Raw genomic sequence first — 15,806 nt, 5'->3', positions numbered from 1 at the left:
CACGCGGGGTCCTTTCAGGATGCTGTGGGGAGAAAGCAGTGGCAGAGCCATCAGCACCCGAGGACTTTCATGGCCTCAGTGGCTGGATTTAGAGGAAATCTTTTATTTTTACGGCTCGTTTGCAAAGAGAACCATTCTGCTTTCGTGAACAATCTCTCTGGACCTGAAACGCCTCCAGGACTGGAAACTTAACCATCGGGTTTCAGCGCCCGTTCCTTTCACTCCCCAAAGCACAGAAAGACTTCAGGAATATCAACAGCTGTAACATCTGCACGGCCAGCCCGGGCAGGCCATGGCGTCGTGGCGGGGGGAGGGAATGAGACAGGCCCCGTTCTCAGAGGGGCGTCTTGGTTTTCCGTTTGTCCTAGTGGCCTGAAAGCCACCAGATTTCCCAAAAGGCGCCCACGTCTGACAAAGCAGAGGCCTGACTCACACCCACTGGTTGTTCACAGACACGTGTTTCTGTTTTGCTTTGTTTTCTCGGGACTGAAGAGGAAAGGGACCGCGAGGGGTTCTGGGTGCGGGAGGGGAGCGGGCGGAGTGAAGCAAGAAATCACGTCACGAGGGAGAGTCGAGCTGGTCCAGGGAGAAAGCAGGAAGGCATCCCGGGAAGGTCGGACACGGACACAGCGTGGGGAAGGCCCAGGTGAAGGGCACTGAGCATCCAGGGGGACACCGCCTGCGGGCGAGCTGAGCACGGGTGGGTGTCCAGCCCCACGGCCCCCAGAGCACCCTTGAGAGCCACCCGAGTCACCACGGCAGAAAACGCATCGGAACCGCGTGGGCGACCGCAAACGCCAGGCGAACCCAAGTCATGCTCTGCGGCGGTCGCAAGGAAAGCAGATTCACCTCCCGAATCAAACAGGGCGGTGGAGCTCAAGTGCAGGAAGTTCAAGTCCAAGTCCACGGCAAATAGCAACAACACACAGTTGTCAAGAGCGTGGGTTCACTCCGCCCTCCGCCAACCCCTCGAGCCGGCACCTCCCCTCCTCCGGGTCCACAGGCCCAGGGAAGGGAACTCGCCCATGGCGGGGCGGGGTGCTGGTAACGGGCTCCCCAGAACAGCAGCCCGGGTCTGTAGCACCTGCCAGCATGCAAGCCGCTGGGGGCGGCTCCGGCACCCCCGTGCCCAGGACACAGCGCTAGGAGCAGCGGAGCCCTCCATTCTGCGTCATCACTGCAGCCGCAGAGAATGACCACGTGGCCCGGCCACGTCAGGAGCAGCAGGGAGCTTGTGACATTCCTGCCCCAGGCAGGACCTGTACCTTCTAGAATTCCTTCCCGGGCAAGGACTCTAGCACTGACATTCCAGGTCAATTCCAAAGGCCAGAATCAAGCACAACCAGGGGCCTGGAGCAGGAGCCCTCCCACCGGCCTGTGGTCAGCGCTGCTCAGGGTCTGTATAGAGGCCAGCAAAGGCCAGACCGGGGAGCGAATGACAGCTATCACTCCCACGGGAGTGGGAAGGCCCACCTGGCACCCGCCCGCAGACTCCCCGTTGACTCAGAGGGACGCCTCTATGTGAACAGGTCCACCCACGGGGCTTCACGACGCTCAGAGCGCTCAGATCGCCGACTCCTCGGGAATAAGTGTGTTCTCTCCCGGGGAGACTGCCGTCGTCCTTCTTTCAAAGACCGCACTGGACATAAGTTTAGCTCCTGTGTTTCATTCAGATACAGTGAGCTCAGCCACCTGTGGTCAAGGGAGAGGGGCAGAGAGCTGAGATCCCAAGGTCACCCTAAGAGGGGCCTCGACTGACCCCAGCCTTATCAGGGTCAAGATAGAGTTTGGGGCTTGGAACAGAGGGGTGCTTATGTAAAGAGACGTTTGGGTTTTTTCTGTGACTTTCCTGATGATCCGTGTTTTGCGGTCCATGGAGCTCACCAAAGCAACTCTAATGCACGCGTCCTTCCTCCTCAGAGCCCCCGTCGGGGGAGATTCTCAGGACGCAGAGGCCGATCTAGGTTCTGTTCCGTGTTGCTGTTGCCCTGGTCTGGAGAGCAGATAGGAAGTGGGGGGGGGGGGAACAGAAAGCCACTAGAAACTGATCCCTTCCTTGGGAGCGCTGAGGTGTGGTCACCTGGAACACTTGCGGCCCGGGTTCCCTCCCAGCTGACCTTGCACGCCTTTGAAAGTGGGGGTGGCATCAGCTGGCTGAGAGCCTCTCACCTGTCTGTGCACAGGTGGACGGGCGCAAAGGGTGCCCAGCGCGAACACCGCCGAATACCGCGCACGCTCCCCTCCACACCCCCCTTGCCTGCAGGAGGGCCCTGTAGAGACCGACTCTCCAGCTAGAGGCCCTTCTCTGCCTGAGAAAGTCCCCCAGAAAAGCGGTCCCTCGCCTCGGGTCTGACCAGGCGTGTCCCCCTCAGGAACTTTGTGGAGGAGAAGATGGGCAGCAAGTTCACAGAGGGCCGGAGCGTTGAGTTCTCCAAGTCCTACAAGGAGAGCAGCCCCTCAAGCCCCATCTTCTTCATCCTCTCCCCGGGCGCTGACCCCCTGAAGGACGTGGAGGCCCTGGGTAAGTGCGGCCGGGTCTGGGGAGAAGCGCATCCAAACCACAGTGAGACGGCCCTTCACACCCACTAGCAGGGCAGGTATCAGACACACGGAGGTACAGGTGTCGGGAGGGGACGAGAGACGGGGCCCTTTGCATTGCTGGTGGCAGTGTGAGCAGGTGGTCCCTCCCTAGGTCACACATCGAGTCACCACATGTCCCGGCAATTCCACTCCTGGGGACGTTCCCAACGGAGCCGGGAACAGGTGTCCAAACAAACAGGTCCCCTCACGACGGCCAAAAGGTAGATCCAACCCACACGTCCATCAGCTGATGAACGGCTGATGGCAAAGTGGTAAATCATAAAAAGGAACGAAGCACTGACACAGGCTACGCCGTAGACGGAACGAGAAAACACTGTGCCGAAGGCTCCACGGTATACGATTCCTTGTATCTGAAACGTCCAGAACTGGGGAATCCGTAGAGGCAGAAGGCAGATTAGTGGTTGCCAGGGGCTGGGGCGGGAACAGGATGCAGAATGCCTGTTTAATGGGTACAGGGTTTCCTTCTGGGGCGATAAAAATGTCCTGGAACCAGATAAACAGTCGCACAACACTGAATTATTCAACGTCCCTAAATCGTACACTTTAAGATGGCGTTTAAAGGGGCGCCTTTGATGTTGCGTGTATTCTACCACAATTTTCAAAGGGGGAGGGTGTGGAATTCCCAGCTGTGGATCACAGAAGCTCCATTTCTGTCATTCAGCCATCCCCATGCTTTTCCTGTTTTCCTTTCCTTTAGGGAAAAAATTGGGATTTACCATAGACAACGGGAAACTCCATAACGTGTCCCTGGGGCAGGGACAAGAGGTGGTGGCGGAGAATGCCCTGGACGTGGCTGTGGAGAAGGGACACTGGGTCATTCTGCAGGTATGGGGGTGGGCGGCACCTGTGCCTCTTGGGTGAGGGATCCCAGCCTCAGCGCCCGTGGGGCTTGGCCTGAAGGCCTGAAAGAAAGCAGGTTATGGGATTCACATGCACAAGCGTGGCTGGGGATCCTACAGCCCCTGAAGGAGGGGGCAGGAGGCGCCCACACCAAGCACAGCTCTGCCTGGGTTGGCAGGTGGTGTGAGGCATCACCACTGAAAGTGTGGATTCTTCAGCAGTGAGAAAGACATCCCCTCCTCCCCCCCCTCCCCCTCGTTGGCTCGACTGCCCCTCCTCGGTCCTGCAGCCCCTCCAAGCACCCCGCCCCCCGACCACCACCAGGCCCCGGCTGGTCCCACTGCAGGCCCGCCTCAGCTTCCGGCGTGGCTGACCTCAGTCCACAGGGCCTAGCCTGGTCCCATGCGGGGACCTCAGGTTCGAGTCATTTCTTTCTGTTCATTTTCTTTTACAAAATGATCGCCATGACGAGTCCAGTTACCATCTGTCACCTGTCACCTCATGTTCCCCACACTGTGCATTCATACCTGTGACTCTCCTACTTTGTACCTGGGAGTTTGTACCTCTTCATTGCCCTCACCTATTTCTCTCCTCCCCCCACCCCTCTGGCAACCACCTGTTTGTGCTCTGTATCTGTGACTCTCTTTCTGTTTTGCTGTGTTTGTTCATGTGGTTTGCTTTTTAGATTCCACGTATAAGTGAAATCATACAGTATTTGTCTTTCTCTGTCTGACTTATTTCACTCAGCATCATATTCTCTAGGTCGGGCCATGTTGCCGCAGGTGGCAAAATTTCATTCTTTTTCATGGCTAGTATTCCATCGTGTATATACACCGCATCTTCTTTACCCACTCACCTGTTGATGGGCACTTAAGTTGCTTCCACATCTTGGCAATTGTGAATAATGCTGCTGTGAACATAGGGGTGCACGTATCTTTTGGAATCAGTGTTTTCATTTTCTTTGGATAAATACCCAGGATTGGAATTACTGGATGACAGGGTAGTTCTATTTTTCATTTCGTGAGGAGCCTCCAAACTGTTTTCCATAGTGGCTGTTTCAATTTACAGTCCCACCAACAGTGCGTGAGGGTTCTCTTTTCTCCAAGTCATTTCTTTCTTTTTTCTTTATAAATTTATTATTTTGGGCTGCATTGGGTCTTCGTTGCTGCGTGCGGGCTTTCTCTAGTTGTGGCGAGCGGGGGCTACTCTTCGTTGTGGTGTGCGGGCTTCTCATTGCAGTGGCTTCTCTTTTTGTGGAGCAGGGGCTCTAGGGTGCGCGGCCTTCAGCAGTTGTGGCGCGCGGGCTCTAGAGCGCAGGCTCAGTAGTTGTGGCTCGCGGGCTCTAGAGCGCAGGCTCAGTAGTTGAGGCGTACGGGCTTAGTTGCTCCACAGCATGTGGGATCTTCCCGGACCAGGGCTTGAACCCGTGTCCCCTGCATTGGCAGGCGGATTCTTAACCACTGTGCCACCAGGGAAGTCCCTCCAAGTCATTTCTTTTTACTCAAGCCTCTCAGAGGAGGGGTGGGGACCATATAATTCTCAGCCCTTATGCTAGTGGAGGGCAGGAAGGACTCGCCGCAAGGCTGGAGGTCCTGAACGAACTGAGAACAAGCTTCAACTCTGGGGACTCAGTTGCTCAGTGAAATTATCAAGCGTGGCCAGCGCCCCGGGAAGGGCGGACAGCGGGGTGGGGAGTGCGGGTGCCGTTGGGGAGGGGCCTGCCCTATGGGCCCGGGGTGGAGAGGAGTGTGCGGGCACTAAGCCCTGGTCTTGGCTGCAGAACATCCACCTGGTGGCCCAGTGGCTGAGCACCCTGGACAAGAAGCTGGAGCGGTACAGCGTCGGCAGCCACGATGACTACCGCGTGTTCATCAGCGCCGAGCCGGCCCCCAGCCCCGAGTCCCACATCATCCCCCAGGGCATCCTGGAGAACGCCATCAAAATCACCAACGAGCCGCCCACGGGCATGTACGCCAACCTGCACAAGGCCCTGGACCTCTTCACCCAGGTAGCGTGGCCTCCCCCCGTGTCCCGTGCCTGGCTCAGCGTCAGCGCCTGCCGGTTCTCTCCCACCCACACCATCCCCAACGCGCACACACTCCTTGAGCCACAAAATGAGCAGATCCCTGAAGGACTGTGCAAAATGCAAATGATCTAAAGTGCCTGGCGCACAGCTTCAAAGAGCAGAAATGCGTATCATCCATGAGTTTCATGACCTGCACGTCAGGCCCGGTAAGTGTGGGCCGGGTCCTCTGCTTGTCCGAGCACCTCAGGAAGGGGCCAGGCTCCCGAGGTGGTTCCCTGAGGGTCATTCAGCCTTGCTGGGGCCACAGTGCTGCCCAGACCCCTGCTCTCACTCCCCGTGAGACGCGATGCTGTGGGAAGGCCGGGTGCGAAGGGGATGGGGCCGCAGCGCCCGGCTGGAGGGCGGTGGTGACAGACGGGAGGGCGGTAGTGCCCGCCGCACAGGTCTCCGTGCTCTGGTCCCGGGCCCAGTCTTCCTCCCTCGACAAGCAGGCCCCACTGCCTTGTGGAGGGACGCCGGGTGCCCTGGCCCTGCAGGGTGGGTAGGGGGGCCTCGGCTTGCCTGTCCACGCTGTGTCCGCCTGGACCTTTGTTCACGTGACTCCTCCCCCATCCAAACCTCCCAGTCCCCAACCTGCCACGTGTGTAGCCTTCCCTGGCACCCCTGCTCCCCTCCGCAAATCCCCAGCATCTGCGTCCGTTCTTCTGGTGCCTGACCTTCACCTGTTCTATACTAGAACCTTCTGGGTGCACGCGTTTGGTCTCCCAAGTGAGTCTAAAACCGTTTTGAAGAAGAGACCCGATATTCTCTGATAATACCCAACAAAGATTATGTATGGAGCACATTGTGCCGATGTTGCGTAACGTCTGTATCTGATTAATTTATGTGACAATATCTGAGTCATCCACCAACCTCTCCCTATGGGCTTAAAGGACCCACCAAGGTCAGAGTGTAAAGTCACAGAGAATGGAAAGCATGAATACAGATGTGCAGACCGGGTCCTTCCTCCAAACAGTACGTCCGTGTGCCCAGGACGTGGTAGGCTCAGGGAACAGTGAACAAGACCCGTTACGCGGGTGACTGGCCTAGTCTGGTGAGGGGCGTGGACGCGTTCACAGGAGTGAGAACAGGGTGTGATGAACATGTGGGGACATGCACGGAAACCCCAGGGCGATGCAGCTCACACTGGGGGCTGCGGGCCAGTGCGGGGTCCCAGAGCTGTTTGCTTCTGTCTGTGCTGAGTCAGTACGGAGGTGGAGAGGAGGCATGCGGTGAATTCTGTAGCATTTCAACATCACCGTCAATCCGAGCACGTGATCCGTTTTTCATTTCTATCATATTTTGCTAGAATATCAGTCAGTGATGGAGTGGCGGAGGGTGGCGAGGTCGGCAGGAAGCTGGTCCCCCACTTGCAGGAGTCTGGGGCCTGCTCCAGGCCGCAGAGTGGCTCCCGAGCCAGGCTTGGCCGGGGGGTGGGTGTCGAGGTAGAGACAGCTGACGCCCGAGGGGCAAGCAACAGAAAATGCAAGAGCCTCTGAGCCCCGGGAGCAGCTCCCCACGGCGCATGGAGCCCGCTGGGGCCTCTGGCGGGGGACATGGGGGCCGGGAGGACGTGGACGGGCTGCTGGGCTTTGGGGAGATGCTCTGGCTGCTTGGAGTCAGCGGGAAGCGCGGTCGCTGTCGGGCAGAAGCGAGGTGGGGCTGCCCGGCTGAGGACAGGCGAGCGGGCACCTGGCCGGGGCTTGCTGAGGTGCTCCAGGGCTCCCTAACTTTGTGTATCACCTAAGGCATCTGCAAAGATCGGAAGGGAAGCCATGCGGAAAGCTGTTGCTTCCTGAGGGGACCATCCCAAGTTCGGGGGCCCACTGCCTTCACAGAGTTTCACAGGAAGAGGCAGTAGTGGCTGGGATGCACCCAGACCATCCCCGGGCACATCACAGAGCCCAGAGGCCCGGGAGGCCAGTGATGAGCGGTCCAACCAGAGGGAAGCCTCCGGAGGCAGACGGAACCCGCCAGGCCTTCCCTCATCCTCGGGCCCGGCGGGTTCCTCCCTCTGGTTGGCGGTCTCAGTCTGCACCCTTTCACGGCCGATGTCTGGAAGGGTCCAGCCAGGCCTGTCTCCTGGGCCCACAGCTGACAGGTGATGGCGCCGTCTCTAGGACAGGCATTGAGGAAGGATCTGGGGGGAATGTCGGGGTGATGGAGCCCCCATCTGTGCCCCTCCCTTTCCATGTTTGCTGGAGGGGACCCCAGCCGGGCATCTGTGTCAGGGCTTCCGTGGAGTCAGGACGGGCCCCTCCCTTGTTACGCCTCGTGTATCTTTCCCTGGCACTTTTCCCGACGATGACCATTTGATAGGCGTCTGTCCCCTGGCCCAGCTTTCTGGCTGCTGTGCCTGCGGCCCCCGGCCACTGGGAGGCACTCATAGGGCTGAGCGGGTGAAGAGGAGCCCAGCTTAACTTCCAGAAGCCTCTGTGTTCAGAGGCACCCACTTAGCAAAGACTAATCCGTTAAAGTCGCACAAACCCAGAGAGAACTGGGCTTCAGAATTTGGGCTGGGTTGGCCTTTCCCTGGTGCCACCTGCTTTCAGAAAGGCTTTCCTCAGCATCCCCTCCTCCTTTACAGATCGTTTTTGGCGAGTTTGGGGTATTGCTTGCGTGTAGATGATGAGGAACGTTGATAATTGCGGGGGAATTATATTGGGGAATATTTTATTAGGAAGATGTATCAATAATTTGACTTGTAACCAATACTTAGAGTGATACAGCTGCATTTCTGGAGGAAGCAAGGACAAGAAAGCGTCCTCTACCCGACCCTACAGGTCGGGAGAGACTCGGGAAACCGGCTCAGAGCAGTCGATGGCCTTAGGCCCCACCCCTCATCCCCACCTGCACCCCCAGCGAAGCAGCTGGCGAAGACGGCCCTGGTCCTGCCCCGGCCGTCTGTGCGGACCCTGCCTGACCCGCGTGCCTGCCCTCCCGCAGGACACACTGGAGATGTGCACCAAGGAGATGGAGTTCAAGTGCATCCTCTTCGCCCTGTGCTACTTCCACGCCGTGGTGGCCGAGAGGCGCAAGTTTGGGGCCCAGGGCTGGAACAGGTCGTACCCCTTCAACAACGGGGACCTCACCATCTCCATCAACGTGCTCTACAACTACCTGGAGGCCAACCCCAAGGTAAGGGCCCACCTGGAGCCCAGCTGGGTGGTCCTCCCGCCCTGCCTTCCTTTCAATTATTCTGTCTCACGTTTAAGAGACACTGAATAGGTTTCATAGGCCAAAGAAAATCTGAAAACGTGCGACTCCTCTGTGACCCCAGCCATCTGATATAATGGTTACCACCCAGGCCCTGGCCACCAGCTCCAGCAGTTCTCAGCCGTCTGGCAATTTTTCTAACTCCACGGGAGTCAATATCTTTGGGGACCTGCCAGTCCTGCACCCGAACAGCGACTCCCCAAGAAAGGCCAGCCCCCCAGACAGCGTGAGCCGAGAGAAGATACCAAAGGGCTGCCTGGGCTGCAGGCCTTGCCGACAGAACGCAGGTTCAGAGGGAAGGCCAAAAAAAAATCTCCCTGGAGACACGGAACGCTCCCTTTCATTTGTGTTGAAAATTAAAACCAGTGTGTCCGGTGCCGTGCAGGCTGTTGCGAGGGCTGCTGCGAGGCGGCCCCGTGGCCGGGAGGGCCTGTCTGCGGGCCCAGAAGGGAGACTCGCGCCCCAGGTGGAGTGAAGCCCGCTGCAAGCCCCCCTCCAGATGTGGCCACCCCCTCGGGAACTTAGAGCCGGCCGTTCTCCCCACCTGACATGGCTCCTCTTGGGATCTTACGTGGAGCGTGGCGCTGGCACAGGACCCATCTCCGTGACCCCCGGGGGAGGCAGAAGGGAACCCCATAAGCCCAGGGCTCCTCCGTGCTCCTGCGGCCGGCACCTTCCTACACCGACAGAGCTCGACGTTCCGCTTACCCAGGAGGCTCCCGAGAACCTGCCCAGGGTGACCGGACACACCCCTGTGTCACCCGCTCCCTGTCCCAGCGCCCCAGGGCCAAGGCACTCGCCGCTTTGGGGCTCGGTGGGCGCCCCAGGGGCCTGGCTAGAGGCCTGAGGCTCACACACCCCCTCCAAGCTTTGGGGACTGAGCGACCAGGGGCAGAGGGTGTCCCACCCATCGTAACAGAGCTCAGATGCACTGGGAGGAGAGACCTGGGCCAGCTGCCCCCAGACCCCAGAGGAAGACGACCCCCCATGACGGCCACCACCCCAGCCTGAGCCTGGAATGTTGTTGGCTTAGTTCCTGGCCAAACACAGAAAGTCGGCCCTCCTCAGGGGAGGGGGACAGTGGTCTCCGTGGGCAGGTGCCGGGGGTCACTTCGCCTATGACAGGGTCTGAGCTGAATGCCAGTGGCACATCTTACAACACGCGCACAAGTAAATAAACGCAAGAAGATGTGAAGAAAGATTTTCCTCATCACAGCAGCTTCGTCAGAGCAGTTCTCTCCGGGGAGATTCCAGTGGGAGGAGCAGTCTTGCTAGAAGTTTCTAACGACATTTACGCAGACGCTTCCCTCGTTACACACCCACAGAACCCTAGCTGGGTAAGAAACTGCTCGAGAACGCACACCGTGTGCTCCAGTGACCAGCGGGCTGAGGTGTGAGTGACACCCGGTGTCCCGCTCAGCAGTGTGTGATCAGGCCGGGGCCCCAGGCCTCCACAGCCTGACCTTCCCTTTGTCCCAGCTCGCGGCGGGGAGGCAACGTTGAATAACCTCCTGTGAGGATATCGCCCTCGGCCCGCAATGAGCCAGTCCATCCTCCCGACTCTGAGGAAGTCGACTCAGACTCTGAGGGCGAGGCCTGGCAACGTGTCTCTGACAAGCGCTCTGGGAACTCCATCCAGCAAGTGTGGGCACACAGACGGCACCCACCCCCCAGGGGTTAGTCCCACTGGCCCGCATCCCAGGAGGCAGGTCATGGGGCCGGAGAGGCAAACTGGGGTGTACCCAGCCCTACTTTGCAGGAGAAACAGAAGCTGTCCCCGAAGCAAATACGCAAAATGCAGAAAAGGCAGCTCGGCACATACCCAAGATAACTAAACAGAAAGAAAAAATGCAAGTCACAAGATGACGATCGAGAGGATATTAATGGTTTGTTTTGTTTTGTTTATTTATTTATTTATTATTTTTGGCCGCGTTGTGTCTTCGTTGCTGCACTCGGGCTTTCTCTAGATGCGGTGAGCGGGGGCTACTCTTTGTTGCGGTGCACGGGCTTCTCATTGCAGTGGCTCCTCTTGTTGCAGAGCACAGGCTCTAGGCGCGCGGACTTCAGTAGTTGCAGCACGTGGGCTCAGTAGTTGTGGCTCGCGGGCTTAGCTGCTCCGCGGCATGTGGGATCTTCCCGGACCAGGGCTGGAAGCCGTGTCCCCTGCATTGGCAAGCGATTCTTAACCACTGCGCCCCCCTGGGAAGCCCCGATATTAATGTTTTAAGTCAAAGTTCATGAGAGCACATCAGACACTTGATAAATCAGCAAGTTCTTATCCAATTAACTTCAACTTGCCCGCATTTGGTAAACAGCGGCCATCCAGGCAGGGCACTGTGGGAGTTACATAAATGCCCACCTTGCCCTTAAACAGCCACAATCCTCGGAGAAACTTGTGTGTGTGCTATGCTGCCCAGCGCGTCAGCTGCCACCACACGTGACATGCAGCAAGTCCCAGCGGAGGGGAACGAAAGACACTCTGGATTTCAGAAGCTTGGTCTAAAACAAAAAAAGAACGTAAAATACCTTATTCATAGTTTTTATGCTGAGTGCCTGTTGGAACAATCTTCTACTTAAGTGGCTGCTGGCAAATCTGAAGTTACGTGCGTGGCTGCCCCGTGCGGCTCCCGCTGCTGGACAGCGCCGTGCGGGAGGTGCAGCTACGTGCTGGGACCGGGGCGGGAGGATGGGTTCCTGGCTCTGTGGGGGGGCCGCACTCGAGCCGCTCTGGAGGAGGAGCACGGTCATGGCCATGTGGTGGCCAAAGGAGCGGCATCCTAGGCTGAGGGCACAGCGTGGAAGCAGAGGCAGAACAGAGAGCAGTGAGAGTGGCCAAGGGTGGGATGCACGGAGAGACCCGGCCGCCAGGGGGCACACTTGTGTGCACTGCCCGGTTTGGTCCGGTTCCCTCGGGCCCGTGAGCCAAGGTTCTGGCAGGGAGGCTACTTGCTGGAGCTGGCTGTGCCACCGAGACCTCAGGGGCACGCGTGGGCAAGGCTACTGGAGTATAATCGGAACCAGGGCCCTTTGGGGGATCAGAAAGTAGACCCACTCGATAGATCCTGAAGGCACAACGAACTGGACGTGACTCATGGCCAGAAAGATCTACGGTGCCCAAGAGCCCATCCACAAAGAGTTACCACTCTTGCTGGAGACGGCGGTGAAGGGAAAGGTCACAGGTGGCTCCACACTTCCATTTCCAAGCGTGGGGAACAAAGCGGGCACGGGCAGAGGGAGCGTGTGGGAGCTGGGGGAGGGCCTGCGGGGTGGGCAGTGCCGGTGCTGGGGTCGGGGAGGTCACGTCAAGGGAGAGCGCAGAGAAGAGGGGCGGGCACAGGGCCGGGCCGTCCTGGCTGGGGGTGGGGTGGAGGCAGGGGAAGCCGGCAAGCCCCTCGTGCGAGGAGCCCGGCAGGAAGAGGGTCAAGGAGGAGCTGGTGGCCGAGTCAGGGGGCAGGAAGGGCCAGGCTTGGGCCTGGTGACCGAGGGTAGCAGGTGACCCTGCAGACCTGGTGGAGGCAGGGGTGACAGGAGGGGCTGGCAGACCCAGGAAGGGGTGGGGCACAGGGTCCCCTGACGGCCGCCGCCCTTCCGAAGGTGCCCTGGGACGATCTCCGCTACCTCTTTGGGGAAATCATGTACGGCGGCCACATCACCGACGACTGGGACCGCCGGCTCTGCAGGACGTACCTGGAGGAGTACATCCAGGCGGAGATGCTGGAGGGAGAGATCCTGCTGGCCCCGGGCTTTCAGATCCCCCCGAACCTGGACTACAAGGTGAGGGCTCCTTCCAGGGACGGGTAACACATTAAACATGAGCTCCCTCTGTGACGCAAAGCAACAGAGGTCAGTGCCGTCCCGCAGGCTCCCTGGCGAGAGCCTCTGTCGCAGATGGACCACCAATAAGCAAGCGGACAGGCAACCCAAGCAAGAGGGCCTGAAAGGCAGCCTCCATGGAGGAGAGTGGAAACTTCCTCTGTGTGCCTGGGGAGCAGCCCCAAAAGGGGGTCAGGGAAATGAGGTTTGGTACAGAGGGCAAGACGTGGACAGAACGTTCTGGGAAGCGATACTTAATAAACGGAGGACACGGGTTCCAGCTCACACAGCTCTCCCTGCTTACCCGCCCCCCCCCTTTTGCAGGGTTACCACGAATACATCGACAAGAACCTGCCCCCCGAAAGCCCCTGCCTGTATGGCCTGCACCCCAATGCAGAGACTGGCTTCCTGACGGCCACCTCGGAGATGCTGTTCCGCACTGTCCTGGAAATGCAGCCCAAAGAAACCGGGTCGGGAGCCGGTGGCGCCGGGGTGTCTCGCGAGGAGAAGGTAGGAGCCTGACTACCCATCCAGCAACAGAGGAAGGGCAGGGCCTGGGACATGGGGGCACAACGACCAGCAGCAGCCCCTGGGAACTTGTTAGCAACTTCATCGGACCCCACTCCAGACCCCGGGATCAGGAACTCAGGGGTAGGGGAGCCTGCAAGCGGGCTGCTGCAGCCCAGACGGAGCACCAAGTGCTGAGCTAGAGAGAGGCGGGACGTCTCCGCGTACTCGCCCGAGCAGCCTCCCTCCCTGCGGCTCCTCACTTCCCTGGCTGGGCTCCCGAGAGGGCCTGTCCTTCAACCGTGCCCCGCGAACACAAGGGCAGCAGCTGAAGTCCTGGGAGGGCAGTGCATGTGGCTCAGGCAGGGCAGTCTAGACGCTTAAACCAGTCCCTCCAGATGTGCTTAGGTGAGCACGGGGGACAGATCCTATGAACACTCACCGCAACAGCACGGCGCAGACAACGTAAGAGCATGTAATAAACCCCCAGCTGCCAGGGTTACCTCTGCGTCTAAGAGGCGTCGGCACCTTGGCACTTCTTAAAATATTCCCGACAAGCTCTGCTAAAAATTAGCTAAGTACTGGGCTCTGGTGGCCGTGGTGCTCGTGACCACCATGTGGGCCACCCCTTGAGAGGGTGTGCCCCGCACGGTCCCTGCAGACAGCCCACACCAAGGGCAAGGTGATCTGATGGGGGAGGGAAGCAGTGCATCCAGGGATGTCTGAAGGCACCAGGCTAGGGCAGCCTAATGCTCCCGTGGCCAGAGCCATACGGCCGTGACAATGAAGCCAGAACACTAAAGCCGGATGGCCAAGATTACCTTCCCCTGATCAGACGCGGGGCTGCACCTCCGTGATCCCGTTTTTCTGGCAACTCCACCTGCCTTGCTCCTGGGATCGGAGTTGAACGTCGGGGCAGCACCCGGGCCCTGGCGCTGGGGGAGGGCTGGGGGTGCAGGCGCAGTGACACGGGCTGGCTGGGGGCTGGCTTCCAGGTGAAGGCCGTGCTGGATGAGATCCTGGAGAAGATCCCGGAGACCTTCAACATGGCCGAGATCATAGCCAAGGCCGCCGAGAAGACCCCCTACGTGGTTGTCGCCTTCCAAGAATGTGAGAGAATGAACATCCTGACCAACGAAATGCGCCGCTCGCTGAAGGAGCTGAACCTGGGGCTGAAGGTAAAAACGTGGGTGGCAGGACCTGGGGTGTGACTTGGGACACGGGCTGGCCACCGCAGGCTGACTTCCCTTGGCCACAAGACCAACAAGCCCCAGGCCGCTGGGCCTCGGCACCTCGAGTTCCCCGGTCTGGAGGAGTGGGCACCTCAGGGCATCTGCAGATGCATCCAGGTGGCCATGGACGCCATCTGGACTGTTCCCTGGCAGGAAACCCTGGTGTGGCCACCACAGGGCATCTGCAGGGGCACTGCACAGACCCACGTCAACTCACGACACAGGGTGGGGGCGGGGGGGGGGGGCTCGGCCACCTGAGAGCAGGTGAAACAAGGCATAGGACTGACCGGGTCTGCATCTGTGCCGAGCGCCCCAGCACCCCTGTCTGCGTGTCCCTCAGGGAGAACTGACCATCACGACTGACATGGAAGACCTGTCCACGGCTCTGTTCTATGACACTGTGCCCGACACGTGGGTGGCCCGGGCCTACCCCTCGAGGTTGGGCCTGGCGGCCTGGTACGCCGACCTGCTGCTCCGCATCAGGGTAAGGACAGGCTTCTGGGGAGCCGCTGGCCTGACTCTCAGCAAACCTGCCCCCAGGGCCTGAGGAGTGAGGCGGGGTGGGGGGGGAACATGCATCCCCATCAGAGGCCTGGAGGCCCCTGCTGGCCTGGCCTTGGTCAGAGCACAGCCGGAAGGGCCTGGGCCACACCACGAGCACGCAGGCCCGACAACGCAGGAACTTCCTCCCCGAAGGAAGAAAAAAGGGCCAGCGCGAAGCAAGAGCAGCTTCTGCGGCCACAGATGCAGAGGGCCTCCCAGCAGAGCCCAGGAGGCTCCAGGGACACCTGTCACGGGAGCCACCTCCTGGGGGAGAAAGAGAGCAGCAGCCTCTTTCAGACCCAAATCCTCTCAATCGTGAGCCCCCCTCCTGGACCCTGCTCTCCCCGTCCAGACCGTGAACGGGCGTCTCGGGCAGGCGGCCGTCCTCTGCGCAGAGGCGGGGAGGCTCTAGCACGGCCCCACGCCCATCTCCTCCAGGAGCTCGAGGCCTGGACGATGGACTTCACGCTGCCTACCACCGTGTGGCTGGCCGGCTTCTTCAACCCGCAGTCCTTCCTCACGGCCATCATGCAGTCCATGGCCAGGAAGAACGAGTGGCCACTGGACAAGATGTGTCTGTCTGTGGAGGTGACCAAGAAGAACCGGGAGGACATGACCGCGCCCCCCCGGGAGGGCTCCTACGTGTACGGGCTCTTCATGGAAGGTAACAGGCACTGGCAGGGGAAGCACCAGGGGCACGTGGGCTCACAGTGGCCTGAGGAGCCCAACCACAAACCGGCATCCGCTTGGCTCTGCTGCGGTGCAGGCTCGTCCGCAGACCTGAGCCCCCATTTTGAGGCCATGAGGAGCTCAGCCCTGGAGCCCAGGACAGGCATACGTTCTGGGGGTGAGGGTCCAGGAGCCCACCTCTGTCAGGGCTACTGTCCAACCACCGCACCCCCACAAGGCACAGGTTCAAGGGCAGGGAGGCCCGGCCGGCCCCCTCCCCTGAGCCGAGCCCAGTGCGAGGCCATCACATGGCCAGGTCC

The 15,806-nt window shown here is 59.7% G+C and overlaps 2 protein-coding genes across 4 annotated transcripts in view; one reads left to right on the top strand and one right to left on the bottom strand.

Moving 5' to 3' along the window:
* The window catches only part of DNAH17 (dynein axonemal heavy chain 17), a 140,706-nt gene that overhangs the window by 123,764 nt on the left and 1,136 nt on the right, over positions 1-15,806 (top strand). Inside the window, exons 72-80 of the mRNA XM_059997538.1 lie at positions 2,373-2,521; positions 3,299-3,426; positions 5,222-5,449; positions 8,453-8,644; positions 12,317-12,496; positions 12,860-13,045; positions 14,038-14,220; positions 14,615-14,758; positions 15,256-15,481. Coding sequence (XP_059853521.1) covers positions 2,373-2,521; positions 3,299-3,426; positions 5,222-5,449; positions 8,453-8,644; positions 12,317-12,496; positions 12,860-13,045; positions 14,038-14,220; positions 14,615-14,758; positions 15,256-15,481 — 1,616 coding nt within the window. The remainder of the gene's footprint in view (positions 1-2,372; positions 2,522-3,298; positions 3,427-5,221; positions 5,450-8,452; positions 8,645-12,316; positions 12,497-12,859; positions 13,046-14,037; positions 14,221-14,614; positions 14,759-15,255; positions 15,482-15,806) is intronic.
* PGS1 (phosphatidylglycerophosphate synthase 1) overlaps positions 10,615-15,806 on the bottom strand; it is a 44,489-nt gene continuing 39,297 nt past the window's right edge. The window contains exons 10-11 of one of the 3 annotated variants that reach the window (XR_009517017.1): positions 11,082-11,221; positions 10,615-10,885 (exon numbers count right to left, since the gene is read on the bottom strand). The gene's annotated coding sequence lies outside the window, so the exon portion shown is untranslated. Of the gene's footprint in view, positions 11,222-15,806 lie in introns of all 3 variants that reach the window. The other 2 variants (XM_059997541.1, XM_059997543.1) reach the window with 2 other exon arrangements.

The sequence above is a fragment of the Delphinus delphis genome, chromosome 19, assembly GCF_949987515.2.
Source record: "Delphinus delphis chromosome 19, mDelDel1.2, whole genome shotgun sequence".
Classification (NCBI taxonomy): Eukaryota; Metazoa; Chordata; class Mammalia; order Artiodactyla; family Delphinidae; genus Delphinus; species Delphinus delphis.
This window is presented reverse-complemented; position numbering and strand designations above follow the sequence as displayed.